This window comes from Accipiter gentilis, chromosome 29 (genome assembly GCF_929443795.1).
Source record: "Accipiter gentilis chromosome 29, bAccGen1.1, whole genome shotgun sequence".
NCBI classification, from domain to species: Eukaryota; Metazoa; Chordata; class Aves; order Accipitriformes; family Accipitridae; genus Astur; species Astur gentilis.
The window spans coordinates 15702091-15720391 of record NC_064908.1 but is presented as its reverse complement, the minus strand read 5'-3'; the positions used below and the strand labels follow the sequence as shown (position 1 = coordinate 15720391).

Here is an 18301-nt window from a genome sequence, read left to right as displayed (position 1 = left end):
TGCAACACATTTTCCAAGTCTTAGGGAGTTTAAATCCTCCCTTTTTGTAAAGAATTTTTTTTAAGAAACGTCCTCCCCAGACAAATAGCCTGTCTTTTTACACCTATCAATCTGCTTCTATTCTTCAATGTCTGACATTCTGTATGCTATCCGAGGCTGCCACTCACCAGACGTAACAGCTACAGAGGAAGGCAGCGTGGCATACACTTTCACAGAGTCTGTGACCTGCAGGACAGAGATGCTGCCATCGGACAGGCAGATGGCCACCATGGTGGGACTAGCGGGGTTCCACTTCAGGTCATTGACCATTGCTGCACTTCCCGAGTCCTTGGCCAGTTTGTGATACGCAAATGCACGTTTCTGCTGTTTTGCCTTTTGGGAAAGACAAATACATGAGACAGTCGAAGCTGATTACAAACCAAGCTCTCCCAAAGTCATAATCCCAAGCATTCTTGACCTTCCTATAAATTAATGACTGATGAAAATAAGCAATAGATTTTGAGTTTACTGAACAAAGCCTTTACAAGACACCTCCCACAGAGAAACACAAAATCCCATCCAAGGTATGCCTCTCCTCCTGCTGTAACTTGAAAAACAAAACAAAACACTTTCCATGTGCTTTACCTGATTTAAGAACGTGCGGACATCAAAAAAGCCAATGAAGGAACCGATCTCACTGGATATCATACAGACGGACAGTGTGAGATTATCACAGCTTAGAGCCAGGTGCTGTACAGGAAACTTCATGGGAACTAAGGTACTCTGAACATTCTCCACTTAAAACACAAAAGGAAAGGAAGATAAAATTAAGGGGACAAATTTAAATACCAATAACTGTTCTTGTAAAACAACACTGTTAGAAAAATTTTATGCAAAAATCACCAGTCCTATTAACAGCAGCTGTCAAAGCTAACATGTAGAAAAACTGAGTGAAAGCAAACCCCTTCATCTCTACCAATACAGTCTCAAGAGTTGCCAAATGCCTCAGAAGAGAAGATTCCACTTTCCTTTCTCAGTAACCTGGAGGAAAAATAGGTGGACAGAGTTTTGGTTTTACCTACGTATGCAAATGAATACCCCAGGTGGTACAGTTACTAAGGACAAGGGGAGAATGAAAACCATTTTGCACTTTGGTGTATTTTGCACTTAAGTGGTAGAACAGTGATTGCTTCCTCTCTTGCAGGACAGTCATTTAGTCAGAGTGGACAACTCAGTGCGAGAACTCTGTCCCTCCGCTCACACACATCCCCGATGCGTACACAGCTCAAAGACTGGCTCCTAAGACACTGTGCGGCTGCAAGGAAAGGGGTACATTCTCGGTTAGGAAAAGTCAACCTCACTATATGGCACTGAACACAGGTGGCCAAACCCGAAAGACACTTGAACAGGAGCTAGCACAGAACATCCTGGTGACATGTTCCCAATAACGGTACTTCATTTCAGCTAGGGGTACAGCAAATATTATTCCTGCCTTCTCATACAAGAAAACATGGTAATTTCAAATGCACGGAAGAGCATGACAAGGACTGTATCAGAAGCCAAGAGCTCTATATCATAAAAATGCATATAAAGCCACATCTGCAAAGACCATGAGACATAAGGATGCCTTACCAATTTTATTGGGATCTTCTCCCAGCTGGTTTTGCATGAGAAGATTTCTAGTGTGAAAGATCTGCAGGCTGCTTCCTCCACCAGCAAAGACCAGCCCATATTTGTTAGACACTGCAAGGAGACTAGAGCGCTCTTTGGGAAGATCATCCGGAGCATCAAAGATGCGGACCTTCTTCAGCGCTCTGAACTGAAAATCCTGTTGTAAGAGAGTTGGGAAGTAGCTGTACATATGCTGGCGAAGAGGAATAGTTTACTTCAGTTTCTCTAAGACAGGAAGTTGAAAAGCCTCTCCACGAGAGCTGTAAAACACCTTCCAAGGCAGAGTCCACACCCACATCATCACTGGCCATCCCATCACATTTTCTGCCTCATCTAAGAAAGACTGAGATCACATTTTTTCCATTGGCTGAACCTCTTTTCTACACAGCAGCCTATGTTCATAAAACCTGCGGGAGTTCAATCTGTCTGGGACACATAACCCTCTCAGAAACATACCAAAACTGGCCAATCCATAGAAAAGACAAAAAGAAAGAGAAGGGTCAAAGCAGAGATACAACATCATTGATTAAAACTTGTTGCTGTAAACCTACAAAGCACACATCTGCTTAGATGCATCTTGGTTTGCTACTGTAATTTATGACACACAGAACAGATACAGTTATTCATTTCACCCACCGTCAGGAATGACTCTGTATAATCAGACTTATTTTTTGCATTCTTTTCTCTCATAATTTAGATTGTCCTTTTGTAAAAGGGGGAAGAGAATAGCAGAGTGAGAGATTAAAAAAAAGTCCAAAAACACAAACTGACTTAAGAAACAGCAGTTATACTATTACCATGCAAAACCCGAGGTTCCCCTTAGGAGTGAGTCTCTCTTCCCAAGGTGCCAACTGTTGAACAGAGCACTGAATCTAATGCCAGCAACTCAAATTAAGCACCGGAATTTTGTTTCCAAATTATTGCCAAAGCACTGAGTAAGTACATTCCTGCAACCTGAGGAAGCTGCAGGAACTCAGAAGCTTCTGCAAAGCAAACAGCTCAACTCCCTTGTTTTTGAAGGTGCCTGAGCAGAAAGCAGCTGCACAAAGATCTATGTGGTCTTCAGGAATCTGTCCTGCCAAGTCCCTGCTTATACAGCCTCACAGTAACACTCCGGGAGACACGGCGATGGGCTAGGGTGGCACCACACTGCAAGACTCCAGTTTACACTGTCCCATAGCAGACAACCACAGATGCTGTTCCCAAAAGCAGGACATTCCCAGCGCAAGGCATGCTAACAGGAGGCCTTAGGAACACACCACTCCTCTCCCAAAATAAGGTTCCTCCAACTCTCACATTCTGCTTCTCCTCCCCCAGGCATTACCAGGACCCCTCTCCACCAGAGGCCATGCCAGCCCCTCCCTCTTCCACACCACACCCTTGCACCGGACCCTGCTGAAAACTCCTCAAGCGCTTCACAAACCCTGCAAAGATACCTCAAAAGGCCCCCGCCATGACCCGAGCCAACACCCCCAACCCCCACCGGCCTGTCAGCCCCACGGCCCAAGCCAAGTCCCTCCCACGGCCCATCACCCCTCACAGCCCAAGCCAAGCCCTCCCCAAGCCCCTTTCCCCTCACGGCCCGAGTCGACTCCCCACCACAGCCTGCCACCCCCTTCCGGGCCCAAACCAACGCCCCCGGCCCGAGCCAAACCGCCTGTCGACTCCCCCACCGCCCGAGCCAACCCCCCCACCACCACCGCAGGCATCCCCCTCACAGTCCGCCTGGTCTTCCCCCGCCTCTCACCTTCATCTCCCGCTCGGGAATCACGTCCATATCGTCCCCCATGGCGGCGCCGGCAGCCCCGAGGCCCGCGGTCCCCACCGCCCTGCGCACAGCCGGGAAACCCCCGCGCGCCTGCCAGTGCGCTCATTTCCGCTTCCGGCGCGGCCGCTCTAGCCACAGATCTCGATGCTCCTCGGCGCCGGGAGTCCTCCAGGGGACCCCCACCATCACCCTCCCCGTTGTCTGTCGCGGCTCCCGCGGGGTAAAGGACGGGAGGACAAACGGCCAGGCTGTGTTTAATAAACCCTTTTTTCCTTATGTTCTGAGGTACGGACTGACCCGGTGGCGGTGGCTGCTGCAGGCCGCACCCGCCGGCCCTTCTCCGCCCTGAGGAGATCCAGCCCCATGGGGCTGTGCCCCCCCCCCACACACACACACTCCCGGGGGAGGCCCTGAGGGGACAGACCCCGCTGGGGCTGAGCCTCGGCTGCCAGGAGGGATGGGGCCTGGCTGTCAGCAAGCCAGCTCTCCCAGCTGCGCAATGGTGGAGGCTGGCAAGGAGCCGCTCCACCTCGTCCATCGTCAACTCTTGGTAAGGGGCTTCGGTGCTTTTTTTCCACAGCGAAAGTCCGACGTTGCTGCAGCTCTAAGCACATCCCACTCCCATAGCGTGGGCTGCAGTGGGAGCTCACCGTCCGATGCGCGGGGTCGGTCCCTGTACACCTCCAGTTAAGGTGCAGCTGAGCTGGAAAGATGGAAGCTCTGTGAGCAGGGACAGCCTAATTGCGCTCCAGGGCCCCGCAAAAGCAGCATGTGTTTTTTCAGTCACGACAGGACCTGAGTTTCTTCCCTTGCTCGCTCCTGCCTCAAGTTCAGGGGGGTTCAGCCCCCACTCAGAGGGGTACATCGCCTTAGCGCTTAGCCCTGTGGGGACAAGGACATGTTGTGAAGGGCTGTTTCCAGCTCTAGCAGGTTGTGCTTGTCTTTTCCAGGACCAGAAGGACAAGGATTTCCACAGAGACAAAAGCAGTGATGGCTTTGGGCAGTGATCTGAACTGTGGCAAACCACATCCAAATTTCCCTTGTGTAATATGCTCCCTTTATTTTCTAACTGAACAACAGCTTTAACACACATAGCCTAGAAAAGCAGGTGCCTTCCCAGAGGCTAACAGGCAGCAGAAAGCAGACACAGGGCTCTGATCTAAGGGCAATTCTGTCCTTTTGAGGAACATGTGGAAAAAGTGTACCCAGTCATTCCCCTAGGAAAGCTGGTCTCCAATTTGATAACTCACATCAGACAAGAACCTCAGGCAATTGCTTCAAGAGCAGAGAGGATGAAAAAAATAAATAAATAAATAGTCTTTCAAGAGAAGCATTACAAGTATCTGCTCCTGATAGACAAGTTATTCCTTAAAACAAGCACTGCCACCTGCTTGCTTTCAGCAAGTTAAAAAGACAGCTTTCAGGAGGTGGCCTCTGCATTTCGTAACACAAACTCCATGGCATTCGGTCAGTTATTACAGATCAAGATCAGATCAACACAGTCCAAACCTATCTCTAGGATCTATTTAAGGGTTTATATTAACAGACTTGGAAACCAGCTCACTTAATCTGCAACCAATCACATGGACCAAGCTTCAGAGGAGCTAAACTAAATACACTGCCACACAGTGTAGCTTCAGAAGATTTATTTTCAGTCCTTAAAGTAGACTGGTGCTGCTTTTGCTCAATTCTTCTCTCCAGTACAGTTTTGGTTTTCACGCAAACAGTAGTGAGAATTTTTTTTTTTTATTTAAAAGTGCAGCCTTTGGCAGGAACAAATCAGCCTAGTAGAGTTAATCATCTGTATTTCCATTAAAAATCTTATTTATTTATTAAAACACGATTTTAAAAAAAAAGTTAAAAGCTGCCAAGAACATTTAAGAGAACAGTAGGGAAAGGGCAAAGAGCAAACATCTGGATTCCAGAAATTGTGTACGGAGCAAGAATCACCACAGTAACCAGAGTGTGGATAGCACAGTCCCAGCTACATCTGGATCCCAGCTCATACTCCACACTTACAGCCATTCTTATTTTGCAGATTTGAGGGCTTATCCATCAGGGAAATGTACCCAATAGCCCCAGGGAACCAAGCTGAAACACATACAGGGAGGTCTGCAAAAATCAGAGGGACAGAGCAGCCGCATGAGGACAGATCTTCATCTGCAACTGGTCTGGCAGGGCTCACAGTTTAGTCACCCAGCCTCCTTTCACCTGAAGGTTTAATTTCCTCTAGGCCTTCCCAAGGGGCTGCAAAGGCATAACAGCAGGCTTGTTTCTGCACTTGATGGACAGGACAGACAACCATCGGTTCAGAAGTTATGCTCCTGATCAGATCCAAGTAGAGATTTTTCAGGAAGGGGGCCCCTAAGGTAGATGTAATCATCCTCACTTGCAGTGGCTGGTGTTGGACCCCCCGAGACCTGACTGCAGGATGAACCCACGGAGCAGACAGAAGCTGTCCCTGCAGTCAGCCATGCCCACCTCCAAGCTTAAAGGCCCTGCAGGCAGACCTCTGGTGTCCATGCACCTTCCCACGCTCACCTAGCGTGTGACTAGGCCACAGAGGTGGGAGCCTGACTTGTGTTTTGGTGAGGTCAGGAGGGGAAGAACTAGTCCAAAGTCAGGAAGCATAGGACAGAGCAGAGAAGGCACTTATTTCTTTGCACCCATGAAGCTGCTGTCGGGGGCTTTGCCAGAGAAATGGTCGATGTCTGACAGCAAGGCCCTTTAGGAACCTGTCGTGACAAGCACAGCTCTGAATCCATACACTGGGAGGAATGTAGCTCCTTGTCTGAGAATAGCAAGAAGGGCAGAGGAGAGAGTAAGATCACAGGATATTTTTTTTTTTTTGGTCTCACATTACAATTGGTGCTACAGCTTCTGTCTAACAAATCAAGTTGGCTAAGGGATGCAGCAGAAAGACACGAGCTGGGAATCTCCAGCTTCCCTTGCTGTTCCTCTAAGGCAGGTTAGTTGAAAACTAGGACTGTCCACAGTAAAGAGTAACAAAGCACAGGTAACCTCTGTTACAGACCAGCAAAGCAAACAGTGCCAATTTTTCAGCCTGTCCTCTTCAAGGGAGGCTGGCTATGTCTCTCTCTGGAGGCGGACCAGAAGGTTTTGGGTTGTTTTCATTGGCTTTTCCTTCAAACATCATGACCCTGCAAAACACAACAGATAATACCAATGAAAAAAAGCAGGTGCATCTTTACCCATCATTGGGGGTGGGATTATCTCATCTGCTGAAAAATAGCATATGCCCCCCATGCAAAGGGCATCCGATAGTTAACAGAGGAGGGAAAGCCAACAGAGGGCACTGCTGCCAGCCTGGCAGGCAGCTTTGCTTTTCCAGCAGCTTCCAGGAGTGGGTTCCCAAAGCCCCTGCTGGTTTTCCTCTCAGAGCCCAGAGGATTAGCATGTTTTATTTAGACAGCCACTTCCGAAATCCCCTGGGCGCACACTGCACGCCAAGTTCTCCTGATGCGTAAAAGCAAATACTGTCCCTGGCCCACCTTGTACATAACCACACAGCTGAACATTCAGAAGCCAGCACCAAGCAAGCAACAGCAGTTACAGCCAGGGAAGAGGGCAGAGACAAGGAGCAAAGCACTGGCTAGAAGAATCCCAACCATTTTGCAACCACTCGCACCGTCTTCCAACCCGAGCACTGCAGCTACGCTGGGAATGCCAGCTGCCACGCTGGATCAAAGGACTGTACCGCTCTTGGGACAAGTTTCACATTTCTGCTCCTGCTCTAAAGAGTCCAGTAGACAATGGGGCATCTGTTAGCAAAGGAAGGGACCCATCTGTGAAAGCCGTTGCAGTTGGGAGGAAAGACGGAAGATACAGGACAGGCTGCAGGCTCTGCCTCCTTCCATGGAGAAAGAAAGGAGGAGCAGGGGTGTCAGAAGTCTGTGCATGCTTGGAAGAGGAGCACTCCACCACACAGACACAGGGCACTCAGTGGGGAGAGGAGAGACTCATTGCCAGCAAGCACATACTGGCTTAGAGGGACCATGTGAGACGTGGGAGCAAGATCCTTCCTCCCAACCTGCTGGCTCCATTTCTAAAGCTGCCTTCAGAAAGGGGCAAGGGGGATGGAGAGGAGCAGCTCCTATTCATTGTGGTTACAGACACAAAAGCGGAGTCAGCCTCTGTGAGTGTGAAAGGCGAAGCCAGGCTTCAACGGGGTAGAGATGGAGCCAAGCAAGTGTTCGGAAGCCATTTGTTACAGCAGGACTTTCTGAGCCCTGTCGAGAGGGCAGAGGGGGCCGTGGGAGGCTGGTGCTGGCAGCCTGTACCGCAGAAAACCTCTCCCAGCAAAAGCCAGCTGTTTCAAGCACGTGTCCTCTCTCCATCTACTGCCCGTCTCTCCAAAATCAGGCAGGGAGGGAGCATTCTGTGGGAAACAGGAGCTAGCACTGCTGGTATCGGCAGGACCATCATTCACCGCTCAAGTCCTGCCACCATTCACAGGGGAAGCCTGTGTCCCCAAAGCCAGCAGAAGCCCCAGGGAAGAGACGGGAAGAAGTCCTGCGGTGCCGAGTGCCTGCACACCCTCGGGCGAGGGGGAGAATCACTCCACACTGAGCGTGTGGGAGGAAGCCTGTACTAACACACAGCAGGCAGCTCTGCTGTGAGCGCTCACCACTGCTCAGCCCAGACATGGGCTATTACACCCTCTCATGTCTCTCTGCAAACTCCCTCTTCACAAGGGTCCTTGTCTCCCCTCCACAAACAGCAAACATGCACAGCTCCACCTCCACCAGGCAGAACAACTTCTGCTTCCCGGCTCCCGCAACGTGCCAGCTCAGGTCCTGCATCTCCCCCCCACTCCCTCCCAGGGACACTCACAGTTTAAGCACAGCGGAGCGTTTCCCAAGCATCACGTTGACAAAGTCCTGGTACGAGATGGTCTCGCTAACTCCTCCGGTCACCTCGGAGATCATCTTCTTCAGCTCTAGGTGGGTTTTCGGAGCCCCCATCTTCTCCATCATCCTCTTGACAGACATCAAATCTGCAAGAGCAAGGCAATTGGTGCTGTCGAGAGGTGACCGCACTGAGCACAGACAACGCTAGGGACATAGGCATGAGTTCCCACCTCAGACCACCTCACCTGCAGACTCTGGGGCTGACAGCACCAAGGTGTTGCTGAAAGCCAAGAGAAGCCTTCCAGTACAGCTTACTGCTGTACTGCCCAGTACAGAGCATCACTTCCCATTTGCGCAGCTCAAGATAAAAGCACCATGCACGCAGAAGAGGGACAACCCTCCAAGTGCTCCAGACACGTGGGAACACCGCTCCCTAGCTCAGAGCATGGTGCCAAGAATCACAAGGATGGGGAGGAGGGAAGCAAGGCTGGGGTTAGAGCCAAACAGGCTGTGGGGAGCAGGTGCCCCTGCCCATCACCACAGGCCATTTCCTTCCATTGCTCTGCCGTGAGCCGTGGCCCCTTCCCTCCAGGAAATGGCAGCACAGCTGAGTCAGGCCTCCTCCTGCTCCCCACAGGCTTTCCTTCAGCTTGAGGACTGGTGGAGGAGGGGAATAAGGCATCAGCCTCCTGGAAGGGCACAGCATGCAAGTGATTACACTTCAGTGTCAGCTCCAGGCCTGCAGAAGGCTGGATCTTTACGTAACTAGTGCTTTCTGGGCCCAAACCAGGGCCGCTCAGCTGAGCCAGACTCACACCCAAGTCCCCCGCTTCCCTCCGCTCCCCTCCCAGCAGAGCAAAGAGCTTCTCTGCACAGCAGTGCTCGTGGTTTTATACAGCTTCTGCCTCAAGCCTGGCAAAACCCAGGATTATCCAAGCCCTGCAACTTCCTAGCTCTGGAAATGCTAAGGATTGAGAAGAAGACCTCAGTGGGAGAAAAGGGAGGAAAAAAAACATTTAGAGCAAGCAGAAAGAAGCAGAGGAGCTAAGCAGAAACTCAGGAGGAAAACAGGACTGAGAAGAGCTTAGGTCTTGAAGCAGGTGAGGAGAGACTGAGGAAGCTGAAAGGCAGGGGCTGGAGAGCCAAGGAAGCCCCTGGCTGGCAATCGAGACCCAAGCAAGGCTGGACATGGGAAAAGCCCACAGGTTTTCCTCCTTGGCAACATGAGTGCAGCAGGAAGCAGCAGATACAGCAGCAGACACCACCTCAGCAAGCTGTTGCTTTTCCAGCCCAGCACCAGCATCCCAGAGTCACTCACCGATCTCGCCTTGGTTGTTCAGGTCAAACTCCATGTATTTCTCTGGAAGAGACACAGATGCAAGTTAGCAGGACGCTAGAGCAGGGGGTATGCAGAGCTTTGGAGGGCTTCCTGCTTAGAGCAATGAAATAAAAGATTAGGGGATAAGATTGATATACTGCTGAATGCAAACAGTTCAGAGAGGAAGACCATCTCAAGACCTGGTTTTAGCACCCTTATCTCAATTCCAGAGCCCTGGAGTTAAGCACTCTTTAATTGTGGCTGCTTTTCATTTAAGCTGAAGGAAAACATTGGCATGAGAACAAGGTATCAACTAGCCATGAATAGCATTAAAAGGTTTCCAGCCAGAAAAACAAAGCTCTGGAACAGCCTCCCAGAAGGAGTAGCAAGGAAAACAAAACCCTGAGCACTCCCAAAATGAAGCTTGATCGGATTAGGAGGGAGATTAAATGACGTAGTTGCCTGCAATACCAAGGGACAGGATCTACAGTCCTCCCAAAGCTGTGCTGCACTCCCAGAGCAGCACCTGCCAGGAGAGATGCTCAAGGATCACAGCAAGAGTGCAAAGCCAAGAACAAGCCTAGGAGGAGTTATGCTGTAGCAGGTTGTTTGCCCTTCCAGCCTGCAGTCAAACATTGCTGAATCGGGCAACGCCAGCATCCTCGGAGAAAGGCAGATCCCACGCAAGAAAGTTTGGTTAGCTTTGCAGGACAAAAGCTCACGTGCTGTAACAGACGGAGCACTGATTTGGGTTAGAAAAATCAGAATTTCAGTCCTGTGCTGCTTCTGACCTTTGGAGTGGCACACCTGTGTGCTTCCTACCCCTCCCCTCCCTCCCCTGCTAGCTGTTCCCCATTTAGACTTTAAGCTCTTCAGGCAAGGATTTGTCTGTCTTGCAGACAATACAGCTCCTAGCACCGCAGGGGGGCCCCCATCATCTCAAGTTCTGCTAAATGAGAAGAACAAGATGCCTGCTGCCACCATCCATCTGTGCTGAGCTGGAGAAGTCTCCACTTGCCCTGCAGTTAGCGCTCACTCCCCAGAACAGCCTCGGAGGACTCAAATTAAGTGAGAGCTCCCAGGCCGCTCCTTTCCCCAAAGGGAAAAGACCTTTTGCCTCTGCTCCAGGGACACCAGCAAGCAGATGAGCATGAACAGAGAAGTGGCAGGCTAATTTAAGGAGCTAAAGGGAAAAGGGGATATTTCACACATTGGAGCCTTCCCAGAATCTGTGTTTCTGAAGGAAAGACCTGGGTTAACTGGACTGATAGCAACTACAGGCAGGAGGCAGAGGAATAGCTTGACATGTCTTCACCTGGGTCTCAGCTGGTGCATTACTGCTGTCATGAGCTGACCAGGACAGACCTATGGGAATACCACGTACAAACCAAAGCTGTTCATGCTTCAGGCAGGAATAAATATCTTCCTTCGAGCATTAAGCAACCGATCCTAGATGAAATTGGGGCTGTCACATGTGCCCAGGGGCCAAAGCAACACTTGATGTGGAACTGGCTCTCCCTACACTCTGCCCCACCATAATGACCTTGTGCAAATGAATCTCCACCTCCCTGGGCAAGGGTCAGGCATCCCAGCATGCGTTCAGGGACACAAACCCTGCTCTGCCGTGTCCGTGCCCAGCACATGTTTTCTTTTCTTCTCAGCTGACTCTTAGCCAAAAGCACAGAGAACAGCGGCAGCTTTACATCATCGTGCTCTGAGCCTCAGATCGCACATTTGTCTTTCCCTCCCATCCCAGCTGCAGGGATTTGGTGGGGCAAAACCATGCGTGGTCCCTCCCCTCACAAATGCATTTACACAAACACTGCACGGGGGCTCCCTGGGCCCGGCTGGGGAGGGCAGCGGGAAGGACGGCAGAGAAGAAACGCTGCTCCCATCATCACACAATGCTCCGATTGTTGGAGGAGCCGGAGGAGGCATTGGAGAGCGGGACAGGCCATGGAGGCAAACTCACGAGGCAGTGGGACGAGATGCCAAAGGCTCTCGTTACAGGGAATTCTGAGCCTGTGACCTACAGTTGCAATGTTTGAAGAGCCCCAATTGTGATGGGAAAAATAATGCGGGGCTGCAGCCAAAAGCTAAAGCCGTACAAAAGGCAACAGAAAGAACGGGGAGCGCAGGAGGCTTCTCTGTGCGCAGCAGGGTAAGGGATCACAAAACCCCAGCCAGCTTCTTCCACGCTGAATTGCAAAGCCAAAATTCAAAGGGAAAAAGTAGATAACACCTGAAATGGAAGCAAGGTCAGGTTTTATTTGGTTAGAGCCAGGCTGAGGACAAACCTTGAGGGCAGTGTGATGCAGAAGGCATGTTTTCTCAACTGCCTTCAGCCACTGCTTGGAAAGAAAGTGGATGTATCCAGAACAGCCCTGCCAAATCTTGCCCTGTAACCACTTTGGGGACAAGCTCCAGGGGACCCCAGGCTTTTGAGCTGTTTCTCTATCCCCCATCCCAGCAAATGGCCCAAACCTAAGCCCCAGATCTGCTGACCCACTGGAGTTAGGCTTTGGCCAGGACTAGAGACACATTGCTGCCGTTGCCTCGGGTACCAAGGCGCTGGGGAAGGACCAGATCAGACTGAAGAAACTTTTGGGGAAAGTCCCTGACTCCTTCAGAAAGCAGCCGAGACCTCTGTTCTGTGGGAAGAGGTCCTCCTACTCACTGGGAAAAAAGAAAGAAAGAAAAAAAAAAAAGTCCAGCTACTGCATCATCCATTGTACCAGCTGGCTTGTCTAGGTATCTAGACAGAAACTGTCCTCCTTTGCTGCTCCCCACGGTTTTGCCCACGCAGCAGGTTTTGCAGTAATAGCAGCCACCAGGGAAGATGTCTGTAGGGTGACATATCCCTGCCCTGCAAGCGGGGGAAGCACAAAGGCTCATGTGGGAAAACTACCTCTCTGGGGAGTTTCACCAAGTCCCACAAGCAAGGGGGAGGCATCCATCCCAGCTCAGTCACTTGTATTTGGGAGAGAATCTCAGGCTGGTAAGATCCATGTGCTGAGGAAAACAATCTGTTCAGAGCAAATAGTCAGGCTGAAAGGACAGGGAAATCCTCCAGCTCTCACCTTTGAACACTGCCAACTTCTCCTCCAGATCTTCTTCATCACTGAACTTTGGGTCACAAAGAAATTCCTAAAACAGAAAAAAAAAGAATATCCGCAAGGTTAAAGATACAAAGGAAAACACCCTAGAAGGCATGTACAAATGCAGCATTACCCAGAAGACCTACGCAATTCCCAGAGCGCCACAATCAAGCAACAGTGCCACAAGGCTTGAAAATGGGTTGAATCCCCCCACACCTTGTCATTAACATTCCAGCACAAGCGGAATGCCTCTGGTGTCTCAGATTTCCCACCAACAGCTCCAGGGAGGACTGGACTTCATGTGCCTTTGGAATAACTGCGTGAAACTCCCTCTTCTTGCTCATCCAAGGTTTCAGTTCCCCACATCTCTACTTAAGCATGCACAGCATGGGCCGAGCAACCATTCCCAGCAACGGCTCCTAGTCCTTGCAAAAAGCACTCTGATCTCCGATTTCAAGCTCTTTGGATAAACTCTGAGGGCTAGCAAATAGAACAGGCAAAGGTTGCAGACCACCATGCACCCAAGAGAAGACAGGTATTTTGGGGTAAGGAACAGGGTCTCACTCTCTCAGACTGTCTACTCATTTTTCCTTCCCTACCCTGCACAGGCTGAAGAGGAAATCCTGGGTCACTTCTGGTCACTTGTCCCTAACCCCACCTCAGAAACCTTCAGGTACCGGAGAGAACAGACCACAACTTGCACAGCCAGCTCCACTGCTATGCCCTGCCAGCAACACCCCCCACCCCTGCAGCTGTGAGCAGCAGGGTCTTGCTCCTGTCTCTACCCTCCCACACCGCCTAGCTCCTGCGAGCCCAGCACAGCTTAATGACTCGATCTGTGTTCAGCAACAACACCACATTCTTCAGTGTAGAAATCATTAACATCTGCACAGCTTATGCATGGCCTGTCCAGGATAAAACCCCTCCAGGGGTTAGGGTGGATAGAGGGCTGAGGCTGTTCCCTACTGCGGGCATGTGTTCCTCACCACTGTTCTCCATGCTCACAAGGAAGGCAGGAGTGGAGAGACTAGGATCTCCGGCACTGGTAGTACTGGGAGAGCATCACTTGTGCTTAATGAGACCACCCCCGCCCAAAGAAGCCCCATCGGCAGGCACTAGGGCATCAGGACTGTAGGAGGTCCACGCAGCCATCAGTAACCCAAACGCCCTCCAACCTCCAGAGCGTGTTCTCATTTCTTCCAGAAGGAAAACTGAAACCAGCTATCCCCCAGTCTGGCTGCTGGGCCAGCTCCGGAAACACTGCAGCCCCACGCTGGTGCCTGGTTCCTGCTGCCACAGCCAGCCCCAAGCCTTTCGTGCTTGATCGCTGCCTGCCACCCTAACCCTGCAGCACACGCTCCCGGCCCCCCCAGCCCACAAACCTGGAGCTGCCTCTCCTTTCTCACTGCGACAGGGGAGCCTGGACCTGCCCAGGGAGTCCAAATGCCTCAAACCCTCGCTGCCAGTTAACCACTGCTTTGGCAAGTGTTTTCTCTGCAGCTGAGCTAAGGTTTTGTAGGAAGTGCAGCAGGACAGAAATGACTGCCATCCCCTCCTCCCATCTCACAAACTCCAGATGGGACACCAGAGTCTGTGCCCACTAAACCAGCGTGACACAGACTTCCCTTATCACCATGGACACCAACTCATATTGAGAGCTGTGGTGAAAAGCTATGTTCCCAGTTCCTTCTTTTGCTCTCCTTTGCAAACTCAATTTCATTTATCTCAGTTATTTCTACCCAGGGGTATCATTTGCCAGCCCAACACAAAGGGCCCGATTCAGCTTTGAGACCTGGGCTCAGCCAGCAGCAGAAGTCACCAGAGAGCAGAGTAGTGTTACCTACTGCCATTGCCACCGAATAGCCTCTGTAGAAGGAACCTGCCAAACATCACTGAGAACTGAACCAGGGCCAGAGCATCTCCTGGCCACCAGGTCAGAGCCTCATTGCTGCCGTGCAGGAGCAGCAGACAACTTCCACCCATCAGCAGGAGAGGGGATGCGAGAGCGGAGTGCTGTACTTCTCTCAGAGCAAGTAGTAGCACAGAAATGGTGAAGACCAAAAGGAACATTACACCCATACAAGATTGCTGAGGGACATGTGCCCAGGGGTCCAACAGCCCGTGGCAGCACAGCAGGAGAGCAGGATGGGTGACGCTGTGCACACACCTAGCACCCAGGCACCTTGCATTTCAACTGGAGGGGAACTGGACAGCCTACCAGTGTCAGAGCTCTGCTCCAGACCGAAGGAACCGACAGGAGAGCATATTTCAAAGGCATTCCACCCTCCGCATTGTATGCAAGCCGGGCTGTGACCTCGATAAGGCAAACACTCACAATAGCACACAGGAATTCAGTCCCCAGGGCCAGTGACTCAGAGTGGCTGAAGTTCCTCCTAGAGCCCTTTGCTAAAGCTCCCATTTTAAGGGCCGTGTTCTATTAATAAGAACTGCTTCATAAGCCCCAGCCTCTCCCCCACTCCTGCCCTGAACAGCCTTTCTTGGGCAGAGATGCTTTTCTAAGCCAATAAAAGGAGCCACACAAGTCCCAGCTACCTGCAAGACAACGTGAGCAAAGCCAGATGCTTCCTCCCTTTCCAAAAAGGCATCTCCAACCAGCAGGCCAAGCTCCCACTGGGCTCAACGCCAGCCACCCTGCCTGCTGGGGTTGGGAAGGGGCTGAGGGATGCTCATGCCTACCCTGGATGGGAGCAGCAGGCACCTGCTCTCCAGCAGGCTGAATTCCTTCCCCGCAACCCAGAGCATTAGAGGGTAAAACTAGGTTGAAATTAATCTGGGCTGGATTAGACTTGCCACCTTGATGCACGAGGCTGAACAATGTGATTGCCGTTCCCCAGCAAGAGGGGAACGGCCAAGAGGGGATCCCAGAGGAGCGTTTCAGGCTGGAAGAGAGAATTCAACACTAGGACTCAGCTGTCCTTCAGCAGCACGTGTGCACTCAGGACACGGCCTGCCAAAGACCCTTATCCCAGTGAGAGCTCTGGGGTAGAAACCAGCCAGAAAAACAGGGCTGGGAGGGAGCTAAGTGTTAGGATGAGACAATGAGATTAAGCCCGATAGGAATTTGGCCTGATAGGTTTTATTAGGAGCACTTTACCAGTTTGCAGCCCTGGGGCTATTCAGGGCTTGGGAAATCCCCTCCCTGGCTCCAGCCACAGTATCAGCCCAGGTCTACATATCAGCTCTGTGTCAGAGGGAGGCGTGAGGCGCTTTGCTGCGCACCCACTCACAGCAATCTTCACCACCACCGCCGCACAAAAGCTGGCGGAGCGAGCAAAGTGCAGCAGCTTGGGGTTTGCTGCCCAGAGCCGCTACAGTGCAACAGCTTCTCGAGATCCGTGGGCTGCTCCTACCCATGCTATCTGCAGCTTGATTTCTAGCTGCTCAAATCTCCTCTCCTAGCACTGAGCCGACACACTGGGCATGCAGCAAGGAACAAGCAGCTCTCACCTCCATCAGTGGCAAGTTACGTAGCTTGTTTCATTTTCGTCAACCGAACTTCACCCGGAGAAAAAGCTTGCCAGAAGTGATGGCTGCTTAGGGGAGGGATAGGAGCCTGTCCCCTGCACGGGAGGAAGAAGAGCCCCCAGCCCTGTGGCACAGCAGCGGCACATCAGCAGTGTCCCTGGAAGCATGACTTCCCAGACTCAGTCCTACAGCACCTACCAGATCACGTATCCACCCTGTGCCCGAGTGATGCTGGAGGACAGCTCTGCAGCAGCAGAAACTGCAGCAATAGGTACAACACACTCCCTTCCTCCCCCAAAGGTCAATGCCACCTTGAAGGCGTTAGTCCCACCTACGTACCTCCTTGGCACAGGGCACGTCATGTCTGCCTTCCAACACCAGGTTTCAAAGGCTCCTTTTTAGCCAAGTGCTCTTATTCTACACCTTATGCCGCAGCACCTCTTTTCCACTCCTATTCCGTAGCATCTCCTGGTTTCCAACGATGTAATTCCCTTTCCAGTGACCTACATAAACCTCACCTCCGCTGTCTCACCCCTGCCTGGAGCAACATATTAGCACTTCTCACGGTCTAGACAACGCCAGGGCAAGGCAAGCCCACCTTCTCTTCCAGGATCTCATCTTGTACAGTTCTGGTTTTTCCACACCAAGATGCCGCTGGCTGTACCAGCAAGCGACCACCAAACCCACCTAGAAATGACCCTAGAAACACCTTCGTTAATTGTTTCAAGGTTAAAAGCTCCTTTCCACCCTCAGAACGGCTCTTGGCCAGGAGGGATGCCAACGGAGCTGCCCCCGCAGGCCATGCCAAGCAAGGGACAGGGTGAGGCTGAAGCTCCAGGGTGAGGACCTTGCCTGACCCCAGCACGAAGGGCACGCAGCCCAGCGTACTTTGCACTAATCCAGGAGCTGCCATTCCCCCTACCCAAGGCTTGTGGGACGTCCAACCATCCCGGGTCCCCCATTCACCCACCGCAATTAAAAACTAGAAAGGCTTGAGTCAGCTTTTCTGAGCAGCAGAAACTCCTCGCTCCCAGGAGAAGAAATCGAAGCACTCGATACCGCGGACGGGAGGTCGAAGCCCTCCGGTAGAACAATAACAACTATTCTTGCTGGGGTACGGTCCCAAAGGGACTTTCGTGGCAGCCGGCCACTGAGCATCCACGGGCACCCCGTGGCCCTCTCCCACCCACCCAGGCTGTGGGGTGCTGCAAGGGGGAAAAGCCGCCTGCGAGGGGAACGCCACGGGTGGAGGGGATGGAGACCAAACACCCACCCCCCACCCCCCGCAAGGCCACCGCCTGCCTCCTCGAACCCGATTTCCCTCCGAGGGGAGGACACAGGCAAAGGCAGGGGGGGAGCAGTTCCACCTGTCCCCACCTTCTCCCCCCTTCTCCCCCACCCGGCACCGCCGCAGCCCCCATCCCCACCCGGGCGTGGGGTCAGCCCCGACGCGGCCGCCTCCTCCCCATCGCCATCCCGCCCCCGCGGGGCTGCCCCGACAAGGCTCGTCTCGGGGAAGGGAATCTGTGTGTGCGTGGAGGGGAGGGGGGCGGCCCCAGCCCCACCTTGTTGATCTCCTCCAGCCGCCCGTCCTGCGGGGCCCGCCGCAGCCCCCCGCCGCTCGGCCGGCGCGGAGCCGCCATCTCACGGAGCCGCCCCGCTCCCGCCGCCGCCTTAAGTAGGGGCGGGCAGGGCCGGGCCGGGCCGGGCCGTGCCGGGCGGGCGGTGCGAGCCCTCCGCCCCTGCCTTTAACCCCTTCCCCGCCCCGCCGGTCCAGAACGGACCGTTGAGCCCGGGTAGGCCCTTAACTAGAGAACGGCAAGGTCCCGGAGCAAGGTGGGGGAAAGCGGCGGAGTCAGGCAGCGGTCAGCTTCCAGCGGCTGAGCCCCCGACGGGAGGGAGGCGGCGGGATGGGTGGGAAGGGGCGGTCTCCTTCCAGCGCCCACCGTGCAACAGCGGCTGCGACCCCCGCGATCCCTCCGGGATCCGCTCCGGAGTCACCCCGGGGCAGGTCCACACACCCACACCCCCACACACCCCCCCCCGCACCGCCGCCTCGGGGGTCCCCTCGGGTACCGGCGGTAGGTTTGCAAGGTGCTGTGGTGGGATA

The 18301-nt window shown here is 52.7% G+C and overlaps 2 protein-coding genes across 5 annotated transcripts in view; both read right to left on the bottom strand.

Moving 5' to 3' along the window:
- Positions 1 to 4265, bottom strand: part of NUP214 (nucleoporin 214) — a 46142-nt gene extending 41877 nt beyond the window's left edge. For 3 of the 4 annotated variants that reach the window (XM_049832130.1, XM_049832132.1, XM_049832131.1), the window contains exons 1-4: positions 3398 to 4264; positions 1612 to 1807; positions 625 to 776; positions 168 to 372 (exon numbers count right to left, since the gene is read on the bottom strand). In XM_049832130.1, coding sequence (XP_049688087.1) covers positions 168 to 372; positions 625 to 776; positions 1612 to 1807; positions 3398 to 3439 — 595 coding nt within the window. In that variant the 5' untranslated portion in view covers positions 3440 to 4264. Of the gene's footprint in view, positions 1 to 167; positions 373 to 624; positions 777 to 1611; positions 1808 to 3397 lie in introns of all 4 variants that reach the window. The other variant, XM_049832133.1, reaches the window with a different exon arrangement.
- A 784-nt stretch (positions 4266 to 5049) lies between these two features.
- AIF1L (allograft inflammatory factor 1 like) lies at positions 5050 to 17876 on the bottom strand. The gene is made up of 5 exons (XM_049832430.1): positions 17757 to 17876; positions 12688 to 12754; positions 9608 to 9649; positions 8273 to 8435; positions 5050 to 6579 (listed from the first exon to the last, which is right to left on the bottom strand). The coding sequence occupies exons 1-5, from the start codon at positions 17832 to 17834 to the stop codon at positions 6492 to 6494; spliced, it is 438 nt and encodes a 145-aa protein (XP_049688387.1). The 5' UTR covers positions 17835 to 17876; the 3' UTR covers positions 5050 to 6491.
- Positions 17877 to 18301: the final 425 nt, after the last annotated feature.